This window comes from Pygocentrus nattereri, chromosome 27 (genome assembly GCF_015220715.1).
Source record: "Pygocentrus nattereri isolate fPygNat1 chromosome 27, fPygNat1.pri, whole genome shotgun sequence".
NCBI classification, from domain to species: Eukaryota; Metazoa; Chordata; class Actinopteri; order Characiformes; family Serrasalmidae; genus Pygocentrus; species Pygocentrus nattereri.
Genome location: NC_051237.1, coordinates 14,723,688 through 14,748,367, shown reverse-complemented (window position 1 = coordinate 14,748,367; position 24,680 = coordinate 14,723,688). Strand labels below are relative to the sequence as shown.

Sequence of the window (24,680 nt, the reverse complement as noted above, 5' to 3'; positions counted from 1 at the left end):
TGTATGTATTTGTGTATCTGAATCTATTTATAGCTTCTCTATGTACTTAAGATACTGCTTCTGTCCCTCAAAATGATACTTACCATACATTATACTATATTGTTGTGCTGTGTCAAGACTAATATAAGGATATTAAGATTTAATCACCTTTCAGATGCAAAACACAAAATTACAACGCTGTAGCGATTTATTGCTTTATTGTTCATTAGCAAAACGTACATATATTAAGATATATATCAAGTGTAAGCACAGAGGCAGGCAAAAAACGTGTATTACATCTCTGTGACCCCACACCATGCCTTCCACAAGATATAAATCTTCTAATATGCCCATAATACCAGCAGAAGGAAATCTATGGTGTTGCTGATCCCGAATGATATTGTTAATACAATCTGTTTGCAGAAGAGTAGTTATGTAATCAAAAATATTCTTCATATAAAATGAACATGCTACAAAGCAAATAGATATTGAATCTATGCAGAAAAACTGACGATCTGCTACTGATGCTTTTAAGGAAGAATCATGATATTGGATTACGACATAGTGTGGCACTAATGGTCTGTGTTATATATTATATAGATACACAACTATAGAATCTATTTCTCTGCTTTAGTAAACTCTGTAGACTCATGAATCACAACAAATTGTAAGTTAATAACATTTCCAACATTTAACACCAATAATTTTAGTCTAATTGTCCTTCATATCTCAACCTGAGGTGTATTCACTTCAAATCTAAGGAATTTAGGCATGTCTTCATAATATGAGATGTGAGAACAGTTCTTTGGTTCATTAATTCCTTTAATTCCACTACTATCACCCACATTAATATGCTAATATTTGAGTTGAGACTCGTTCTCTAGCTTTGGGCTCAGGCTTAGCAACTACAAATACTTCACAGTCTAGTATGAGTTAGAAGAACTGGTAGCTTACATATCAGATATAAAACTAATTTGCATTATTTTCATTTCTTAAAAAGTCCCTTCAAAGAGGGTCGACTATAAAATTTGAAATCGAGAACTGCAAAAACTACGAATATATGATGCTCTGGTTTAACCAGTTTGCTAAAGGAAGGACCATAACAGGACTATTCTCATAGTCTCCCACTGTTGCTAGATATTTACCCCCAGATCTTTTGCAAATGTAATCTGGAATAATTCTTGAGTAACCAGTAGCTTTTTATGTGGACACTGGAAGTACTCATTGCAGCAACACTGCCCTCCTCTGTCTCTAAGCATGAATATCTTATCATGCAGTATGCTGAAAATGCTGTATGGATAATATTGCACCTTTAACACCATATGTGTTACAGAGAACGTTCAATATGATGCTGTACAATGTAAAGCATAATTCATACTTTGTGATAAGAAAATGACATCTGCCAGCATCCTTAGCTCTATATTGACATTTGTAGCATGTGGTGCTCTAAGCAATAGCCAATGTCTCTGTTGTCATTTAAGATGCCATTCCATGACTATAATTTCCACCAAATACATTATCAGTTCAGCTCTGCGTGAAGCTCAGCATGAAGCACTGAAAGAAAAGAATCAAAAGTCCTCGGCACAGATGCTACAAATCCTTGTGGAAATGAGCGCAAAAAGCCGAGAGGAGTAGTTCTCCATCTGTATGAAATGCATAGTAGTGTTTTTTGGAAGTTACATAAAAGAAGGGAAATTGCCCAAGGAGCTTCTGGCAGTCCAAGCAGGGTTGAGTTTGCCACTTCACCCTCCTCAGAGCAGGCTGCCTATTTGGGAGTGAGGGGAGGAGACTGAAGTCCATTATTGCCAGTGAAAAGACCACTCAGCTTGGAGTGAAGATTGTTCCAAACCTGGCCCATCTAAGAGGAGACAGACAAGGTTAAGAGCCAAAGCACACACACAAATGTAACTGAACTTGTAGTAGCTGGAACATGTGGAAAGCCACTTTATGGAAAGCTTATGTTTACGTTAGCAGGTAAACTTCTTGGCTGGAGAGTCAATGATCGAAAAGCTTAATCTTTAGGTCATGGGTGTCCAAGTCTATCCACAAAGGTCTAGTGTAGCTGCAGGATTTCATTCCAAACAGGCAGTTGAACACCTCATTCCACTTGTTTAATCAGTCAGTCTCAGTCAAAATATTCTGCTTCTGCTTTGTCGGAATGAAAACCTGCAGCCACTCCGGCACACCTACTTTAGGTGGAAACCCAAATATTTTGCAAGAGAGGAGTCAAGATCCTCTAACTATGATCTTTAGTTTAGCAAAAGAATGTCTGAAAAAAAATGTAAAGCTGTATCATAAAAAATACTCATCGGTCTCTCCAGACCACAGATCAAAAGTAGCCATCTGAGTCAAGGGCGGGGGCTTATGCACCTACTCTTGTTCAAATGACTCATCATTTTTCGGTAGTCCCTTAAAATTCTACGGCTTGTGATTTGGGTGGTTAATTTTGTTAAAGGGCCAGCATGACAAAACCTATTTAGATAGTATCAACCTATTAAATTGAATCGTGACCTCAGCATTTAAAATCGTATTGAATCTGAACCTACAAACATCATTACAACCCTACAAAATACATATTCACAGTGGCTTAGTTTATCAATCATGGCAATGGATTCAGCTTTAAATGAAGTCCAGATCTCAGCGGTGCAGAAACTGGAGTCAAAATCACAACAATATTTTCCTTGGTAAAACTTTAGTCAGCTCTTCTGCGAAAACCATGTGTAAACATTACTTTTGAATTAAATGACAGTCTAAGGTCTTGCTTAATGATATTTTGATCATCTAAGTAAGGATGCACTTGATCCATGGAAAACATTTTACTGGCTAAACGTTTAATAAAATATCATTAGCAACTATTGATGAGAACTGTGTAATATAATACTTACATCATAGAACAGAGCAAATGCTCTGGCAAGTTGCCAGAGTCTGAGGCTGATGCTGTTAGGTCCACAGTGTACTGTATATTTCTCAGTATGGTTCATTTTTCCACTTTAATCATATTAACATTTGCACAAGGCATTAATCTGCGGCTGGTACACAGCCAGAGATTTACCTGGCATTAGTATGCAAAGCACACGTTACGTAAAAATGTGACTTAAAGATGAGTGTACATGTTTGCAACGTGCAAACAATTCAGAATATGGTCTGACTGGTCATCTGGAGGCGCACTGTGATCTGACGTCAGATGAGTATGAAATATTATGGGTACTTGGGGTAAACACTGGATAGGGTTACATATATTAGATTTTTTAATATAAAATATTAGATATTGTTGAAATGTTCCCAATGTTTCCCAAATGTAAAATAGGCCAGATGAATTAATATGAGACATTAATCCAATATTTTCAAGCCATTCTAGAGACAGAATGACAGGTCATGTGACTTTCAGACAAGATAAATGACTTTCCTATTAACAGGGGATCATGAGAGCTACTGCAAAACTAAGTAAAAATTGTATATTAATTGAGAAAAGTATATACTCTGAAATGTTTTGCCAAAGAATTCACTATTCAGCTCCCCATGTTTAATTATTATTATTATTATTATTATTAGTAGTAGTAGTAGTAGTAGTAGTAGTAGTAGTAGTAGTAGTAGTAGTAGTAAGCCAGGCTGGAATTCACTTTTCACTTTTAATGAGTCATGTGGCCACCTTAACATAGAGAAATTAGCATCATCATATAGTGTATTTATGGATATATATCACTGCTGTCGGAAAAAAAAAAAAACTTGTATCTCCAAAATGGTAACTTTACAGGAGAAGGATAAAACATTCTTCACTTTTAATGTAAGTCAATGGAACCAGAGGTTTTTTAAGGCCATTTTCAGTCATTTCTTTTGGTCCATTCATCATGAAATCTGTATACAATGTAAAGGGCAACAGGCCCTTTAATTGATGTCAAAAACTGAACAATAAAAATAGAGATACAAGGTTTTGTTCCAATAGCAGTGCAGTTTCTTGGCTTGTAGCCTGAGACTGCAGCGTGGCCTGAATCAGCTGGCATGTTCATGTTACATTTTAATGTATTATGTTGTTGAAAATTCAAAAAGTGCTTTAAAAACTCCAAGTGAAGGGGTACTCCATGCTAGGCTAAGGGTGATGAGCTGACCCCAAGAGACCGGCTTCCACTCTCTTTTCCCCCCTTTGACTCGCTAACTCCTTTCATTTTGATTTCTACTCCTTTGACAACAAACTGGACTAGCTTACCTCTCAGTCTGCAGTACATGGGAATCAGTGTGTTTTGTACCGTGTGTATGTCACATTATCTGTGTTTATTCGTGGAATACTGGTATAACGGTTACCACTGTTTTCATACAGCAGTCCTCACCTCTCTGTGCCCCTGCACTTGGGAGCTGACAAAGGCCCCCAGGATATGTGAGGTGATAGGAAGGTAAGTGAAAACGAGCTGGCTCTCCTGGTGCAGGCAGAACAGCGAGAAGTAGTTGCGAAGCTCCATTGTCTGAATGGCATTCTCCTGCTGCAGGAAGCAAGGATGCAGAGAAAGGTCACGTTGAGGACACTGAGAAAGACCCCCTCCCATCCTACCCTCTGTGTCATGTCCCAGCATGGTGAATGATGACTTCGTAGGGAAAGCTCGTAAAAGCGCTGTTCCCTCATTTAATGAGCCACTCAGTGGAACACAGCACATTATGAGGAGGTTAAGACTTAATGCGGTTGAATGTTTTGCCATTATGATGAGATATCAATCAACAGCTGGAGGCAAGAAACTACCTCTTTTATTCGATCCCTTTTCATTGTCTCCTCATTTACTCTGGAGGCTTTTTCAGCACAAGCAACATGTCATTAAGGAGTAAGAAGGAGCTTCATAATAACTTGCTTCATAGATGTTGGAACAGGCTGTATAGTAACTTACTGTTTGAATAATAAGCTATGGGTATTTACAGTACTGTGCAAAATCCAGAGACCATATTGACAAAAATTGACAAAATTTTGTATGTTAGTTATACATTGAATGAATATCTAGTAGTACCTATTTTAATGACTTGTACTGTTCAGAATTTTACTGACAGACAAATTAGGAGTTTCTATTGTTTTGTTATCAATGTTACCAAAGACTTAGATTTAATATGACAAAATTAAGTGGTAAAAACCCCTTTTCTCGCCATTTGGTTTGGCCGATTTGAAAAATTGCCTTAGAAGAAAAAAAAAAAAGATCAGGCATGCTCAGAAAACATGCCAAAGTAAATTTTAAAAATTCAATATGGATATTAATGTTTTAACTTTAACAGTATTGAACTGCCCATCTAATTCGCACAAGAGTCACCTGAAACCTGCAAACTCAAATTATAACCACAAATATGCCAAATCTGAGTGCACAGTTTGTATTTCTTTGTCGAGTTTAACATATTAGAATACACATAAAATATGAAACATGCTGCAACCTTTGCACAGGCCACATTTTATGTACTTTTTACCCCAATATCAACAAACAAACAATAGGTTTGCATTAAAATGTGTAGAAGTATGTTCTCTATAGAGGACGTGTTAACTTGTGTTCACTTATGAAATCAACTAAATGTAATATGACCAGGCCAAACTTTTGCATACAACTGTACTAGCCAACTTTTAACATTTATTACATAATGAAAGATCCTTTTTCAAACGCTTCCAGCTCCTCTACACTGAATATTCAAAACCCTTGTTTAGGGGCTCGGGTTTCATATTTAATAGTTGAATCAACAATGACCTACTTAACATCCATTAACTGACTACAATGGCCCTTCACAGTTAAAATAAGAAAAGGGTAAACCTGTGAAACCTGTACCTCACTGTTGTCTTTATTCACGTGTGTGTTTGTGTGTGAGAAGGTTTACCTGGACGATGCGCGACTCCAGTTGCTCTACAGACACTTGTTCTTTTGGCTGCACGGTTGCACTCATCATCTGCCTCTTCATCACGCTGTACTTCTGCAGTGCTTTCTGGTGCTCGTGCAGAACGCCTTTCTCATGCCGCTCACACAAGTCCTGCCAGGGTAACACATACTTTTATTCTTGAATGCATGCGATCCAAGCACGACGAACATTTGAAATGCATCACTCTAGCACAGTGGGTCCAAAAGCATGCACATGGAATCTAGATGAAAGATAATTTTGTGTTTTTTGGTTTTTTTTTAACGCAGGAAGCCCTTCAGAGCCATGAGGCTGCTACTAGAAAACAGTTGGCAAGTTAGGCCAGTAAGTTAGAGTAGTCTCAATCAATCAACAGCTCTTAGTGTTAAATAAAAGCAAAAATGAAGTAATTTTAAGAAGGTTTATAATAGTTTTGAAATATTGAGTATTATTAGCCTTATTACAACTTGTGCTATCATAATTACGATTGTAATACCTCATGATAAGATACTATTTCAGAAATCTGAAATACTAAGACATTATCTCATTAGAGAAAATACTACTACTACTTAGCAATGTAGGCTCATAAGACAATATATTCAACATTTCTGTCTGAAAATGACTGGCAGATACTACAAACATTCAAAATGCTGTTAAACTGTACAGAAAAGAGTCTGATGAGTCCGTGATAAGATGAGTTTATGCATGATTATGAATGTCGTGTACTGCAGGCCAAAGGAGTGAAGGACAATCCAGACTGTTACCAACATGTAAAGTTTACATGTGAGGGTCTGTCATGGTGGGGGTTGGGGTATATCAGTGGTTAATTTGCACATCTGTGAAAGTGCAATTAACGTTGAGAGACATACACATTTTGGAGAAACACATGCTGCCTTTTTAGATGTTATATTTTTCAGGGAAGTTCATGTTTATTTCAAAGTGACGATGCCAAGAAACATTCTGTACGTCTTACAACAGCATGGCTGTGTAATCACAGTGTGAGTGCTAGACTAGCCAGGCTGTCTCTTATTGAAAACATGTGGCACATTATGAAGTGCAAAATATGCCAACGAAGTTGTCACACCTCCCTCTGGCTCTGCAGTTTCAGACACTTTCCTTACTGATCCTCTCCCAGAATCCCTTGGGGGATCATGTGATGCTTACGTCACAGCCATTGTCTAACACAGACTATCCTCCAGATCATCACCAGAAGACCATTCTGTTACCCCGTACCCAGCTCTATATACCACCCTGTTTCCAAAAAAGTTGGGACGCTGTGCAAAATGTGAATAAAAGCAGTGCAATGATGTTCAAATCAATTTAACTATATTAAATTGAAACCAGTATAAAGACATTTTCTTAACATTTCACATACTTTCCCAAACTTTCTGGAATGGGGTTTCTAAAATAAATATAAAATTCCGATTTTAATTATTGATAAAAATGCCCAGTGCTCACCAGATGAGGACAAGGTTGAGGTTGTGCCTATTGTAAAAATACCATGTGAACCAGTGCTGTAGCTGGATTACGCTCAACACATGCAGAGCTGTATTCCACACATGCTACCACTTGCAAAGCCTTATTGGGCCTTTTTATTCCTTATTGTTCCATCTGTACGCAAAGTCAACAGGTCTGGTTGTTCTATCATTTTAAACCCACTCACTCTGTAAGACTGCAGCAAATCCAGAAAGAGATTCAGCTTTTCCACCACATCATCTTCTTCTCTTCTTCCCTGTAGAAATAAAACACGCCACACACATATAAGGGCCTTGCAGCAGCTCTGCTCTGTGTATGAGCAGATTGAAGGAATGAGCCTGTACCTGCTCAGCAGCGTTTTCTGCCAGCAGGGAGAACTCTGCAGACAGGCCGCGGAGAGAGTTTCTCAGATCCCCCCATGTGCTTTTTGAAGAATCCAGGACAGGCACGGGTGAAGCATCGGAACCCAGGGCACTGGAGCAGGGCATTAAGAGAAAGTGAATCAATACTGGAATATATGGTGAAAGAGAAAGCTGACAGGCTCATTCAAGCCATAACAACAAAACACAAAGTCCAAATCAAATTAATACAATCGTCCTCTGAATACAAATGTAGTGAATCAACCAAGGCATAGTTGGTCTCTAGAATTTGCTTATTTACTTTGGGGTGAAGCTACAAGGTGAATATAGCTTGCAGTGGCATTCCTAAGTCATCAACAGAAACTTGCTTCAAAATAAAATGGACACAAATGGGTCACATAGATAAAAAGAGAAGTAGCAGCTGAAGCCTGAATTCTGGCCACCATTTCATCAGGTTTTACAGATGTATGTCATATAGTCAGTAACTACTAGAGGTGGGAAATATGATGATATGTAAAACATTTTGCTATCATGATGACATACTTATCTGAGCATGTTGTGGCTATTGACCATGGTCAAAGAACACTGACCAACTGCATGTTTCATTACACAAAGAGCAAAATTAGGCTTGTTAAGTTGCAATTAGAGCACTTCAGGATGTGAAAAGATCAATCAAAATTCCCTCGAATTTTTAATGGTACTTTTTAAATGTAGTATTACTAGTGCAGGGGTCGGCAACACGCGGCTCCGGTGCATGCAGCTCTTTTAATGGCCTGTTGTGGCGCCACAAGTAGATTTTTAGGTAAAAATCAAATAATTTTCCTTTGCAGTAAAAATAAAGCTCTGCTGATTGTTATAACACAGTTTTAACTTAAACGTTGGAGTTAATGTATAACTGCTAATTCACCTTAATTCACCAAGTTTTAGCCCTGAAGAGCGACACATAAACTGCTGGTCATATAGCAACGCAGACAAGAATCTCACCTAGCTAGTAGCGAAGAAGGCATAGAGAAAGATTTAACGTGGATAATTTGGAGATGGTCGGACTTATTTGCGTTCATGAGCAGTCAAACTGGTTTTCTGACACATTTAATCTGCACCGAGAAACTGCCAAACACTAAAAAAATCGCACTGGGAGACATTTTACTGCTGGAGATGTGAGAAAAGCGAGTATATCTGAGCTAAATCTTAAAGCAGAGCCAAGTAATCTGTGTTTTAGTTTATATTTTTAACCTATACAGGGATGATGGCGCATACTGAGACAAATTTACCAAAATGGTAAAGCGTTACGTCAATAAATAAATTCCCAAGGTGGTTTGATTTTTGTTGATAGGGTAAAATGGCTCTTCTTAATGTTTGGGTTGCTGACCCCTGTACTAGTGTATTGTGTTTGTGTCAAAATAACTGTGTAAAAAAACTGTGTAACTTGTGTTTTGTTGCCAAAACATTTCTTTAAAAGATAACTTTGAAGCTAAAAATGACAAAATATGCTTTTGGCAGTAGAATTTGCAGAGCAATGTCACAATATTTTGAAGAGGCATTTGAAATATTTTGATAAACATGCAACATTTCAAGAATATCCTAAGAAGTAAAAAGTGAAACTATGAAGCTTAAAACTGCACAAAAAGTAACACTTCCTTTATATCTGTGTTCTTCCTTCTGGACAATGACGCAATCTCTCCAAGTTTCTCACAAGTTTATAACAGTAAAGGGGGAAGTAGCTGGTAATATTCAAAGATATTTTAAAACATACAAAACTTGTTCTAAAGACTTCAAGGGGAATTCCACTGTCTTTCCAAAAGTTCTGCGTAATTATATTGCAGAGATATAAGCAAAGTCATTCAGAGTGGTTTGATATGAAATTATCTATTCTAGAGAAACTTATAGAGTCAGAGTTGTTTACAGTGCTGAAAGGAACCAGACATATGAGGAGTTTAATGCCCCTAAAGGGTCCTTTACTGAAGGATAATACCTTATGTGGTTACAAATGTGCTGACTGATGCCCGAGACTTTGTTCAGTGACAGTTTTGAGATAAAATTTTGGCTTAAAATATATTTCTTCAAACTCTATTTATGGTAGAAATGTACATGAAATAAATATTCAGATTTTTTTCAGATCTTCCACTCTTGTAACATTATTAACATTACACATTAAAAACTTGCCACTGGTGGTTTTTGGGTAGTAAATAAAAGTGCTATATTTCTGTCACTATTTCTGTTTCTCTACAAAGCAAAATTTCACATTAAATCAGTCTGAAAACATCTCAACCACTAAATTATGAAGAATGAAAAAATAGGGGAATTCCTCTTTAACCTATCAACAAATGAATATTATATGTAGAATGTGACAGTCCTTTTCATTCCTAGTTAATACATGATAATATTAGGCTCATACTTGAAATGTTACAACTTGAACTCTAAGCTCTGACTTTGAAATATTACAACTTTTTAAACTTTTTTCACGTATGAAAACTTTTGGACATTTTCTCCATAATGGCCCAACATGTTGTTGTGGTTCACTGCCATATAGCATACTGTATATATTGTAAATATAGTTACCACACAGTATACTTAGTGATATAATGAATCTAACTTCAGATTAGAATAAAGAGATAACGGAGTATGTGCGTATGTGGCGGCAGGGGGCAGTATACCTTATCTCCTTCCCAAACATTAGTAGATCTGTGGCATTTTCCTTTGAGCGCTCTGCCATTCTATCTGCTCGGTCCCGCAACTTCTGGAAGCTGTTGTGAATGTTTCTGATCAGCTCTCTGCTCACAGAAAAGCGAGACTGGATATCCGCAGGGAGGTATTCCTGTAGAACAGACAGACACAACTACAGTTAAGGTTTTAGAACAACGAATACTCGTTTACCTCCAATAACTGTAAAAAGCTGAAGCTCTAAAGAAGAAGCAGATTCAAACCTTGGCTTGTGTTGCGTATCTACACGTCATAAACTCGTCCCCCATTTTCTTAAAAGCGTCACGTAGCTTGGTTTGGACATCCTGTGAAAAAAATAAATAAACAAATAATGCTCATCTGGATATGAACTTTATTTTTACATGTGTCTACTGCTCCCATATGTTATAGCATCACTTAAAAAGGCTTGCTTCATTTAGCATCATGAACAAAGACAGGAACAAATTACACCCATTTTTTGTATTGGCTCTATATTGGTGCATACTGTAGGCTTAATTTAAAGTTATTGCTTATCCAGATTGCATGCATCATATTAGCTTCACAGGCCTTTATATATATATATATATATATATATATATATATATATATATATATATATATATATATATATTGCAATCATTTAAATTATATTTTCAATTGAAAATATAGTATAAAGGCAACATATGAAATGTTCCTGAGCCCATGCCGTGATTTCCACTATAGAATCATCACTATAGAATGGTTTTAATACAGTGCTCTCTGAGGGCCTGAAAATCATGGCCAGACAATATTGGTTTTTGGCTTTGTCCCTTCCAGGCAGAAATTTCTCTGGATTCTCAGAAATTTTGAATGACATTATTTACCATAGGTGATAAAATCCCCAAGTTTTTGCTATTTTACGTTCAAAAACATTAGTGGTTAGTTACTGACCTGTTGGCAATTAATGTCATTAGTTGTGAGATGTACTACCAGCTGTTTTTTAAGCATTACACAACTTTACCAGTCTTGTGTTTTCCCCTGTCCCAACTTTTTTAACAAGTTGCTGACATTAAATTCAAAATAACCATATATTTTTTCAAAAAATAGTAAACTTTCTTAGTAACAACACTTCATATGTTGCTTTTGTACTATTTTCAATTAAATATGGGGTTTTAATGATTTGCACATCATTGCATTCTGTTTTATTTACATTTTGCACAGCGTCCCAACTTTTTTGGAAACAGGACTGTGTGCGCTTGGACAGCTGGCTGCTCAGTGGTTTCTTGGCATGTGCTATAAGAAAATGCTCTTGAGTTGGTTCTATACGTGGAATTAGCTGGAGTCTATTGCTGTTGTGTCTCACTTTGAGGATCAAGAAAACTGCCACTGCCAGTAAGGCAAGCCAGCATGAGACTTGAAAATCTAAATAAATTTATACTCATTCATTCAGCATGCATGATTATATGTATGGTGACTTGTGAAACAACAAACGTTGATGCAAACTGATGCAAAGTACTTAAATAAATGGACAAAACAAGATATTAGGTAGATCTGTTTTTGGGCATTCATTTGAAGTTATTTGATTTTATTACCTATTCCAATACCTATAGTTCAAATGAATACCTGAATCTCAATGTAATTTGAAATAGCCTAGTATGCCTATAGAACATCCACCAACATCTACATCTGTAACCCATTTAGACAATTATGCAACTGTCAAACTGATAAAAAAAAGGCGAGGATATCTTGGAAAACTAACTACATAACTGCTGCCGATGAATTCTTGCTGAAAACACTTACTAATGTGATATGTGGCACTGTTATACTTTCATTTTGAGAAGTACGGCTAGGCTTTGGACCTCAGGCTGCACAAGATGTGTATGTGTGCCTCTCTCTCAGTTGGTAATGTCACTGAGGTCTATAAAGGAGCCAATCAATGTCACTTTAAAATGACGAGAGGTTTGTCGCAGCAGCATTTTTTTATGCTGAGCCATGGAAGTTTATTTCTAGGAGGTTATATAACCAAGATCATGAAACATTCTCAAATATACAGAAGTAGTTTGGACCAAAGTATCGAACATGGGGGCAGATTTTTTTCCCATTTATTTACCACAGATAAGATCTGGTCAGTGCCTTTTAGCACAGAATTTCCTCACATCAGCCATAGTAAGAATGAACTAGTGACCTTAGAAACAGCAAACAACTTGGCAAACCACTAAAGACCATAGTGGCCCCAAGAATGTTTGCAAACATGACCATATTGAACAGATCACGAACACTATTCAGGACCTGAATAGTGCTGGTTATACACACAGTACCTCACCAAGCTACTGGAAAGAATGGAAAGGGCAGGTTACGGTTTGCTGACAAGTACAAAAAGGTCTGTTGAGCTCTAGGACAAAGCAGTAAGATAAGATCTGAAGTGTACAGGAGCAAGACACTCAGAACTATCAATATGCCTCAACACCTACTGAAACACGCTTCACTGCAGCAGGACAGTGGCTAGAATCATGCTGCTAAAGCAATAACAGAGTTTTTCAAAAACTGGCCAAAAAGTGGAATGTTAATTGGCTTGGCCAGCTAACGTTTGACTTGAACCCCACCGAGAATGCACTGTACTCACTGAAGACTGAAGGCAAAGTGCCAGAAAAGAAGCAGGAACTGAAAATGGCTGTATTTCAGATCTAGCAAAACATCACCAGGGAAAATACCGAGAATTCGGTGATGACTGGGTGCCACAAATGTCAGGCAGTCATCATGTGCAAAAAGACTGAACATGATGATTTGATCATTCTCACATTGAACATTCCACACCTTATCCTCAAAGCCACTGAGTGCATTTACATGCCACCAATAATATGATCATTATCTGTGTTATCCAGCAGTTATCTGATTTTTTGAAATGGTCATGTAAAAACAGCATACTTTGATTTCTTAGATCAGAATGAACCACTGTCAGATTTGTAGAATTTCAATAAAATCTTCTGGATTGTAGCTCAATAATAGTTTTATTCAGTGAAATGTAAAAAGAAAATTGTGGCAGAAAGTTTGGATTTTATGTCTTTTATGTCGTTGTTGAGTTTATTTGCAAACTGCTTGTCAATCATAGAGGTCCTTAGCAAAAGACATCTGACTACTGAGTGACTTCTGGCAATCTGGCAATTTCAAATTTCCAGTTTAGAAGTGCATGTAAACATCCTGAACAAACTGAATGAGTGGTAGAGTGCCGACGTCGCTTAATACGAGAATCAAATACCTGTGCTAATATTGAAAACATGCTAACTCATTACTAAAGACATCACAAAATGTGCTAGTTACTGAACCAAGGAGGAAGCTGAAGTCCTTCTTTAAATTTTCCTTTCCATCTTAAATGCAGCAGCAGTTACATACTGTATTACTCTTACTTCATTTAAAGTGGAATGGAAATTTTTAACAAGAACCTGGTGCCCAGGAAGCCAGCTTGATCTTCATAGAGAAAACACAATTCTCAGGAACTACTTCTCCCCACAGGATTAAGCAGCCATTAAGTGGCAATTCTGAATGGGCTAAACAAACAACTTGCTCCATACGAATGTTGATAGCAACCGATCTGAACCTCTATTCGGTGAAAGGGTCTATCCACTGGGAGGGACTGAGCCACAGTAGAAAATCCCCTCTTTCACTCAATTCTGCCAGAGGAGCTGGAGGGCTGGAGTAGTGTAAAACATGCCACCACTGGACTCTGGAGCAGTGAAAATGTGACTCATGATTAATATCTGGCCGTCTGATGGACAAATATGAGTTTGGAGGAGAACACTACCTACCTGAACAAACTGTGCCCACAGTAAAGATTGGTGGAGGAGGAATAATGAACTGGGGCTGTTTTTTGGGTTTTGGGCTCGGGCTCTTAGTTCCAGTGAAGGGTAATGTTAATGCTACAGCATACAAAGATATTTTAGATAATTACATGATTCCAACTTTGTGGTAACAGTTTGGGGAAGGACCTTTCGTGTTCCAGCAAGACTGTGCTCCTTTGCACAAAAGAAGCTCCATAAAGACATGGTTTGATGCATGTGGCCTGCACATACTCCCACTAACTGAATAGACACAGATTCTCACAGATACACTCCAAAATACTGGGGAAAGTCTTCACAGAAATTTGGAGGCTGTTATAGCTGCAAATATGGTGTCAACTCCATACTAATCGCTCAAAACCCCAGGCTTATTATTCAGTAACTCCACTGACTACAGTGCAAACTGGCTCAGTCGTTCTTAGGTTATAGAAGTGTGTAGTAAAACTTTGGACCCACTGTAGGGTCCTGGCCATTTAAGGGGTTAATCCCCATGTTTTTTGTTGTTGTTGTTGTTTTTTTTGCCCCATTTTCTCCCCAATTTAGTCATCTCCAGTTCCACCTGCTAGTTAGGACTCCATCAATCACACAATACTACCAACAATAAGAGGGTGAAGGCTAACACAGGCTTCCTCCGAGACCTGTGAAGTGCCACCGCATCTTTTCAAACAGCTCACGCAACGTTATTGGACAGCTGAGTGTGCGCAGAGGAAAGCAATGGCTAACAGCTAACAGATGCCAGCACTGAAAAGCATCGTGCTGAGTGATAGGGGAGAAGGTGGGGTCATCCTACCCACCCAGAGAGAGTGAGGCCAATTGTGCTCTCTTGGACTCCCAACCAAGGATCAAAGTCATGATCTCCTGATGACCGGGCCAAGACGGTTTAGACGGTTGCGCCGCTTGGGAGTCCAATGACCATGTTTTTGAAATGGGGTATTCAACGTAGGTCTATGTCAGTTACCATGAAGGGTTTATGTAGGTGTTATGTTTATTGTTTTACTTTTAAAAAGTTATTGTTAACATTAGCAGCCTTATTAACATTCATGCTTTAGCTATCTGAACTGCTTGGTACAAGGAAGTATAGAAAAACAGACAAACCGAGCCATTGAAAGTCAGAAATGTCTTCACAAGCTCATCCTCAGAGAAGAAAGGATGCCTTGCCACAAGGTTCAGGAACCTGCCCAAACCACGCCGCCGTCCCTCGATGAACTCTCGCTCGGACACTGAGGCCAAGACTGCAGAACAGACAAGGAGAAACAAGATTTCAACTTTACCCTCTCTATAAGAACCTTTAAATATCACACACACTCAGCAAAACTGAGACACAAGGAAAGTACAGAAATACTGTTTTTCATGCTAGAAATAAGCACTGATAGCTTCTATTTTCTAGTTTATGTGAGCTGCCCAAAAAGAGCTGTGTCAAACCACAGTCAATGCCAATGACTACAAAACACTATAATCCACAGCTGTAATTGCAGGCCATCGACCTCTCATGTTTTTACAGCATGCAGTACACATTACAGCGTCCTACCTCCCTTGAGTACTCTTTTGGGTGGTAAGGCAGGCACCATCCTGTAGGCATATCTCTGCAGCAAAAGTTCGTGGAAGATGTCAAAGTCACTGTACCGCCGATAGACTGAAATTTTGAAGCGCTGAAAACAAACATATAAACAAATGACCAAAAAACTGGGAAAAACAACGTTTTCAAGCGCAGCTTTAAATGCAAAAATATGCACTGACAATGAAGCATGAAATCCATATAAACTTCACTAGAATAACAACTGAAAAACCTGCCCACACGCACCCTCTCCCAGTGAACTTCACTAAACAGATTTTTGTTGTCGTTTGCATATGATAATCACTAACTCTCGCAGACTTATTTCATGAAAGAATAGTTTGGCTTTCACAATTTCCTCCAGCTAGGTGCACACTTCACTATTCTTAGTCTTATCCCCAATTTGTGGTGAGGTGAGAGAGGAAACAGTTCAGTTTTTAGGCTTCCAATCTAGCTCTAGACATGTCTGAACAGTTTGAGCAAAATATCGAACTGCAATTTTTCTGAGTTTTGCGATTTAAATTGGGAATATTTTCTATACACTGAGGTCCAAAAAGCCCATCCTGTCCTGTTTCTCTGGCTGGAGGCTTGAGAGCTGAATGTAGCATGCCTGACAACCAAATAATTGTGGATGTGTTGTTAAAATACATGGATGTTCGATTGCTCCTGATCAGTCTTACTCACCTACAGGTAGTGTATAAGCTCCATTTTGCTAGGCCAGATTTCACCACTTAAAAATGGTTAAGGAAACACTGTTGGTAATATAGGCCGTAATCAAAACTGCAGCTTCGGCCATTTGAAAATTGCACTCTTTCAAATTGCAGTGCTGATATAAAAATAATGAATCTTTCAGCCTTAACTCTGGAGTGCTCAGAGGCCTACCACTCTTTTCAAACATTTAAATGAGTCCAGCCTGAAATGTTGAGGCAATAACATTCAGGCAATAGCCAAGTGGGCGATTGACAAAAATATAACATCTTGATATTTCAAGATACTGTATTTTCATGATACATTACATTCATCATGAACTTTTGTGTTGCTGAGGTTGTATCCAGCTGTAATGTAGAACCAGTAATCCCACATTGAAAGCTACACTATGTAAGACCTTGGGATTTAGAGACCGCTCTGTTGGAATTGTGTAATAATCTACTATTGTCATCATATCTTCATCAGTATAATGTTGATTTAATATTGATTTGAGACGTAAACATCAGGCTCATCTCATCTTTGTGAGTCTGCGTGTTTGATACTAATACGTATGATGACTTATGATGTGGTCTCTGACCTTGTCACGATTGGCCCCTCCCAGTCCTGTCCATGTGTTCATGTTTTGGTTTAGTCCATGTGCATTTGTTTTGGTATCTGTAGTCCTGCCCCTCGTTTTTTGTAACTCCGCCCCTGATTGTTTTCACCTGTCCCTCGTTTTCCTGTATACTTAAGCCCTGTGTTTGCCCCTTATGTTTGCCAGTCTTTGTTTGATGTCTCGGTCTCCGTTTGTTGTGTTGATTCTGGTTTTTGTCATGTCTGTCCCCCGATCTGTCCGTGTTGGCTATATGAACCTGGACTGTTTTGACCACGACCCTGGATTTTCCCCTGATAAATCTCGCTTATCTCAGCACATGCGTCCGCCTCTTCGCTCCCCGTTACAGACCTGATGCCTCTGGCCTTTAAATGATTATTTAAGGCTTTAAGGGGTGACTCATATCAGCACGTCTTTCAAGTTTAACAAAACCTTAAAAACTTGAAATGTACACGCTGGCTTTGTAACAAAATATGCAGTCGGTCAGCGTTCTGGCAACATCCACAACATGCATATACATCATATGGTGTAATTCATCATAACAGCCATAAATATCGGCATGTTGCCCACCCCTAGTACACGCTGCATGTGCTGAGGACCCCAGAGAGAAGAGCTGCTTGTTGAACACTGATGCATAACTGACCATAACTTCAATGCACTCCCTTTACAATTTCAAGTCAACTTGTCAGGCTGTAGTAAAAGGCTTCTCACTGCGTAACTGAATGATTTCTTTCTTTCTCATCCATATATTCATGCACAGGTCCTCACTCTCCTTCGGAGTGTGCAGAAAATCGACAGTCCGGTCCAGTTTAGCTCAGTTTACGTCGCATGACATATTTGGGGTTGTGAGTACTCTGCAATAGAAAAATAACTCACTATGTGTAAGATTCTCTATTTTTGTTTAGTCATCTAATGTGACTAAAGCAGCAGCAGCAGCTATCTATGACGTCCCAATACGATCTTGACTTCTATCCGTCTTGATAGATAACAGGTGGTCATGAAGTGTCAACAAGTTTATTTAAAGTTTCTAATCAACTTACAGTGCTTATCTGGTTGTGTGAGCTTCATTTCTTGTTGGTTAACCAAAAAAAAATAAACAAACTTTGGGTACCAAACATCTTGGCTGATCACGTACATTTGGGTTAGGGATGAAGCTCTTACTTTTTTTTTAGCCAAACTATTCCTTTAACTGGAGAACAAGACTGGAGACGTGGAATGCTGCATTTTTCCTGTATTGCCAACTCAAAGGAATTGTCTTTAGGATCCGTATTGCATATTTTAGGGAGGAACTGTTCTTCACTGTGTATGTATGACTTATGTGGGTCTCTACGCTCTATCAAAAGAAGCCTTTCGTGTCTCTCTTAAGGCAAAGGTGTTTAAAAGCCTGCTGGAAGACACAAGAACATTCCACACAAAATCCATAATCCATTTGTAAACATGAAGACGGTTCAGAGGAATTTACCCAAAACTCCACAGGCATTCTGTAACTGGGGGAAAAAAAGAGGTAGCACTATATTAGCCGTCACATTTTAACTCATGTTTTTGCCATGTTTCTGTCAACTCTCTTCTTTACTGCCCCTCCCTCCCCCCACTGGCAAGAAAGCAAGTTCTGTAATCACAGAGACTGTGCACTGATTTACTCTCTCTGTTGTAGATAAACCAGCCACACTTGTCCAACAGCTTGTCCACCCTTAGTTAATAAGCCTTTCAAATTATTGTTCTCATTTTTTCTGTGCTCGCATAGATCCTTCGCATAATAACCATACCGGAAGCAGAATGGCATCCCCAAATATTTTTTTTTACATTTTAAAGACACACTTACTCACAAAACAGGTCAAGGCAGGTACTGTCACGATGACCCAATAAACATGTTATACGTATCGATTGAAACATTATCAGTTACAATCGGTGAATCTTGATGCAGTATGATACCACATATTTTAAATTCTCCTCCAGTACTGTTGAAACCACCCTTCATTTCAATTTCCTTCTTTATTTTATTTTTTTATTTTAGGTACCGTAAATAAAGGTCAAAACGTTTACACAGAATTACACAGAAGTCTCAAGACCTGAATTTAGAGTCCACCCTTTACCTTCATTACAGGTTCCACTCTTTTAGGAGACTTGCTTTCAGTTTTTCGAAGAAATCTGCAGGGATAGTTTGTCACACGTCCAAAGTTCAGTCTTAGAAGTCGGTTGCATTTTCTGCTTCTCATGATCCAAATAATGCCAAACACATTCAGTGATGTTGAGGTCTGGACTAGGGTGGTCAGTACATTGTTCTGAGAACACCAGCAAGTGTGTATTTCCTTTCCCAATAATGGCTTCTTGACAGCTGTGCTTTTAGACTCATCATGCTGAGTTGTCATCTCACAGTGGAAGGATGGACAGAAATACCTGTACTCTTTTTCAGACCTGAAGCAGCAGTGGAGCTTGAGTTTGTCCTCTCCGACAACTTAGTAGTGTTGATGTAATAACATATATTAAAAGGAATCTGATGGTGACAGTTTTGGTGGTACCAGGTCTTGCACAGTTCCCATTTTCTCTGTATGTTACAATCATTTTTAAACTGTCAGTTTGGAAATTTGTGGGGTTTTTTTTTACTTATTTGTACTTATTACTTACATATTTACTTACCTCTTTTTCATGCTTTCCATATTTGGATTATTTTGCATCAAACCTCCTGTAAAATTTTGATTGGAAATTACACAAATGAAGGGTGGTGTTAGACCTTTACACAGTACTATATGTGCTTCTCTTAGGGTAAGAAATAAAGCTTTTATGTATTGATTCATTTTTTTGAAAGGCTTTTTTAAGTCTTCCTAGTTTCTCTTTTTTCCGGTAAGGTATATGTAGTCTTTGAAAAACTGTGCAGGACTTATCTTTGTTAAGCCAATGTTTTTTCCATTTGTCCTTAAAAATAAATAAATAAATAAATAAAACCGTATTACAAATGAATCATCAAAACGTTGCACATTACTTATATAAAGGATACACGTTTTTGATATAACTGATTAATGAAATGTGACAGACCTAGTACAAGGTCTCACCTGACTAGTGACTTGATACTCCACATGTTTGAGGAACAGGCCTTTCTTCTCTGGGATGAGCTCCACTTTTATGGTGTCCTTGCCCAGCAGGTTGGTCAGGGTCAGAGACAGGAGCAGAGGGTTCTCCTGAACTGGCTGCATCCTCAAGTTCTGCAGGTCCTTCGGCTCTCCAAGCTGGGGCTTTGGGAACTCTGTAGAAACACACAAACGCCACACCCATACAAAGAGGCGCTGATAAAGCACTATTCACTTAAGCATGACTGACGGAAATAACAACATGATACAGCAGGGAGGCATAAGGTCCCATTTGATTAATGCAGACCATCAGAAAGCCTCCCAGATGTTGATGAATGCTGTATTTATTTATTTACTTTAGCCCAGGATCCATGCCAGCTATGGGGCAGCCTTAAATAATGGTTCAGAGGGCAGGAGAAGCAACATGGGAAGTTGACTCTGCAAAAGTCCCAAAGAGGGCACGGGGTAAAGATAAAAAAGGTCTCTTCAATCTTGTACAAGCATCTGGTTTGACTTGATTTTAACAGGCTTCCCAATGGCTTTGAACCTCAAACCTAAAGATATTAAACTAGAGAATCATCTATTTAAGATGCAGGAGCCAAACAACAGCCCGAGGCTGTATTTATTGATGCAAAGCCCGATCTTCCATGCTCATTCCACGCGACCTCTGGGGCGGAGTAAAACGGCATGTGACAGACGGGAAATCTCATGCGTCAGGAAGAAACATGACACATCAGCTTCACTAACGCGCCACACGGGCAGCACCTGAAATAACACCAGGGGCCCTAAAATAATGCATTTTTTGAAACAGAGCTTTAACTTGAGGTTGCTGAGAAAGACAAAAATGCCAGCATTCAGAAACAATGCCTGCTTTTAAAAACAAGAGGAAACCATACTTAAAATCTCGTCTGACCACAAGCACATGAATCAAAGTAGCCATTATAAATAGTGGAAGGCAGAGTCCAATATCAAATTCACAGCAAATCAACACGGCCCGCAACATAATCACTGTGACGCTGAGAAGTCCACAAGGTGAGATGAGAGCACAGGCAGGCAAAGGCACAGAAAGTGCTGACATAGATGTTTGTTTTTTTTTTTTTTACTCAGGAACGGTGGGGGGGGGGGGGGGTGCAGTGGAAGGGAGTGATTACACAACTTCACATAAAAAAACAAAACCTTCATTTTTATGAATAGCCATATGAACTCTCTCTGGACACGTGGACAATGAAAGACTTTCTGGATGCTGAGTAGCAGAAAACTACGCTGCCTTAACTAGTTAGCAAGACACTACGGTACCACATGACATTCATTTATGGCGGGTGACTGGGGCTATTGTCCATAAAATGCTATGCAGTTCTCCGCTGTAGAGGTGAAATGAGCTGCTGCTTACCTTGTATGCAATTCTCCAAGAGTTTAGGACTTGGTTGCTTCCCTTGTTGAGCAAGCGCAATCAAAGCCAAGGCTTTATAGAAGGATACCTTGCTAAGGAAGCCATTGCCATGATCTATATGGTCTGTTATCTGGAATAAAGACAAAAGTGTCTCTGTTATCTGGAATAAGGATAAGTGTCAGAACCGTCCATGCGCCTGCAACCCACTGTGATCAACATTATAGCTTTCATGCACATGCCACACCATGACACAGAACATCATGACATGTTCTAGAGAGTGTATGTATATAAGAGAATTCATGAAGTTGAATTACTAAGTTTTCTCCAGAATTGCCGATACACAATAATATGAATATCAACCACGGATCAGGTCATAGCTTTACAACTGCATAACCCACCTGGTTCTGTTGGTTTATCGAGAGATCGGTTCTGTTGAGAAGTCTGTGGAACACTTCAATTTGCACTCGTTCGTCGGTCCTACTGCTGATAGCTTGATGCACTTCCCGATAATACAGGGGAACAGATCCTGATATGTGGAGACAGACAGTAAAAAATTAGCGACTTACTGCAATAACAGGCTCTATAACAGAGTACAGGTAATACAGTCCCGCTATAACAGAGTACAGATAATACAGTCCCGCTATAACAGAGTACAGATAATACAGTCCTGCTATAACAGAGTACACATAATACAGTCCTGCTATAACAGAGTACAGATAATACAGTCCTGCTATAACAGAGTACACATAATACAGTCCTGCTATAACAGAGTACAGATAATACAGTCCTGCTATAACAGAGTACACATAATACAGTCCTGCTATAACAGAGTACAGATAATACAGTCCTGCTATAACAGAGTACAGATAATACAGTCCTGCTATAACAGAGTACACATAATACAGTCCTGCTATAACAGAGTACAGATAATACAGTCCTGCTATAACAGAGTACAGATAATACAGTCCCGCTATAACAGAGTACAGATAATACAGTCCTGCTATAACAGAGTACAGATAATACAGTCCTGCTATAACAGAGTACACATAATACAGTCCTGCTATAACAGAGTACAGATAATACAGTCCTGCTATAACAGAGTACACATAATACAGACCTGGAGGCCGGATTCCTGCATAGTTTGGTGACTTTCCTACTCAAGTGCAACTGATGCGACTCAACAGCTAATTATCAGGTTTGATTGATGTGCTTGAGCCAGAAAATCACTAAACTGTGCTAAACTCCATCCCTCAGTTCCCCACCCCTGATTTAATGGCTGCGTGCAATACTGTGTTTTAATACTGTGTCTATTACCATGAATACCTCTATGGTAATTCATTACTGGACAAGACTGTACACTGCATTTATGACCATACACTTAGCCAAAAGTGGGCAGGACTGTATATTTACACCACTGTGCGCTTAGCTATTAACCCTGGGCATTTACCATATAATCTACTGTGAACGCTGTTAAATTACTGCCACTTCTGGGGTTGTAGTTTTTGTGACATTTCGCTGTGAATAAGGGATCCTGCTCTTAAAGGGAAACTCCCCCACTTTTTCAAAATTTCTACATAATTAAATGGTCAAGATGTAAAAAAAAAAGCCGTTGAGAGTGGTTTGATATGAAATGCTTTATTCTAGTGAAACTTACTGAGTCAAAACTCTGCAGATTTGGTGGTGATGTGAACCAGACAGCTGAGCAGTTGAATGCCTCTAAAAGCTCCCTCGCAGAAAGCTATTACACACAGTGGTTATAAACTCTCTGCCTGATCTCTGAGGCATCAGGGCACTGCAAGGCAAAATAGTCTCTGATTATTTTCAGATTTTCCACTATTTTCCCGTCATCAATAATACACATGTGACTCGGTTAGGTTCACTGGTGGTCTTGGACAGTAAATGGAGTGGCTATATTAGTGTTGCAGGCACTGTGCCCCCTGGTTCCTATCAGCACCACTGTAAAGAAGCTTAAGTCTCTACAGCAAACCATTTCACACCAGACCACTCAGAGTGACTCACAACGACCCAGTTATGCAAAGTTTTTGAAAAGTCGGTGGAATTCCCCTTTAAATCTTAATGAAACCTAATATGTAATATGAGTTACTTACACGCGTTAAAGTGGAACAAGATGCTTCATTTCCAATAAAAAAACCTACAAATAGAAAGTGCATTTGCCAGCCAGATGCTACACGACTCACACGCATGACACCTAAAGGCTGTTCAGTCCACATGAACGCGTCCCAAGCGCTGACAGTGATTATCCTGAAGACACAGTTAACTAACCACCCTCTACGCCTGCTAAACCAAGCCTCTGCCAAGAAACAGCCACTGACGCTGCCTGAGAATCCGCCTGTGTTCCGGACTGTGGATCAGAACGTCCATCCCGATCCTCGGTTACGCAACAGGTCCTGGCTTTCTCGGTTTCGTGGCGCTCTCGCTGTGGGGACACGATCTGCTGTTCCCTCCAGCTCTTCAATGCATCTTCACTGCCTGCATAGATCCCCACTGTGGAAACCTTGGCAACACGTATAGGCCCCACGATGAGACCCTCGCAGAATGACAACCAGCAGGTCACGGGTAAACACGGCCGAGCCGGCCAGAACACACTCTTTCTCCCAGACTCCTGGAACACCAGGACGCCCCCTTCGCCAGTAAGTCACATTCCCTCTGCACACCTCTCTCCAGATTTTCTGGAGTAATCGCATCGTTTTCACGCGAAGCCCGGACCAATAATCACTACCTGCCTTTTCATCATCGCCAACGATGCAACAGGTGAAGCTATAGAAGCAGCACAAACAGTGCCCCCCCCCAACTCTCCCACCTGTATAACGGCGCTGTTTCACACTACAGTGACCGTCCGATCTGCTTTTTTCGCCTGTTCAAGAACGACAGTCACGGGTCGAGCACGCTGCGCTACGACGAGCAGCCAGCGAGCAGCCCGAGCCCCAGCTCAGATCGCGCGCGCCAACAAAATCTCCCCAAAACCAGCTCTTTTCACCAATTACCTTCATTTATCTCTCCTTCCATAGTCCAGGTTGTCATGTGAGCGCATCGACACCTCCATGTGATTTCCTGGGGAAAAGGGGAAAAAGGCAGTTGGAGTTGGAGCGAACGGCGGATGTTTTCCCCCACCTTCATTCAGACACGCCCCGCCCCCTCCGCCGGGATTGGCTAAGAGTATTCCACCGCCTGCGCTACGATTGGCCAGGTATCATTAGCGT

General features: G+C 39.4%; 1 protein-coding gene across 1 annotated transcript; it reads right to left on the bottom strand.

The window, feature by feature from the left end:
* Positions 1-180: 180 nt before the first annotated feature.
* Positions 181-24,602, bottom strand: snx8a (sorting nexin 8a). Its single transcript, XM_017703209.2, has 13 exons — positions 24,465-24,602; positions 21,858-21,985; positions 21,460-21,589; positions 20,055-20,245; positions 15,681-15,801; positions 15,248-15,384; positions 10,586-10,666; positions 10,316-10,476; positions 7,647-7,776; positions 7,490-7,558; positions 5,812-5,961; positions 4,305-4,454; positions 181-1,837 (listed from the first exon to the last, which is right to left on the bottom strand). The coding sequence occupies exons 1-13, from the start codon at positions 24,595-24,597 to the stop codon at positions 1,745-1,747; spliced, it is 1,674 nt and encodes a 557-aa protein (XP_017558698.1). The 5' UTR covers positions 24,598-24,602; the 3' UTR covers positions 181-1,744.
* Between the last annotated feature and the right edge of the window lie 78 nt (positions 24,603-24,680).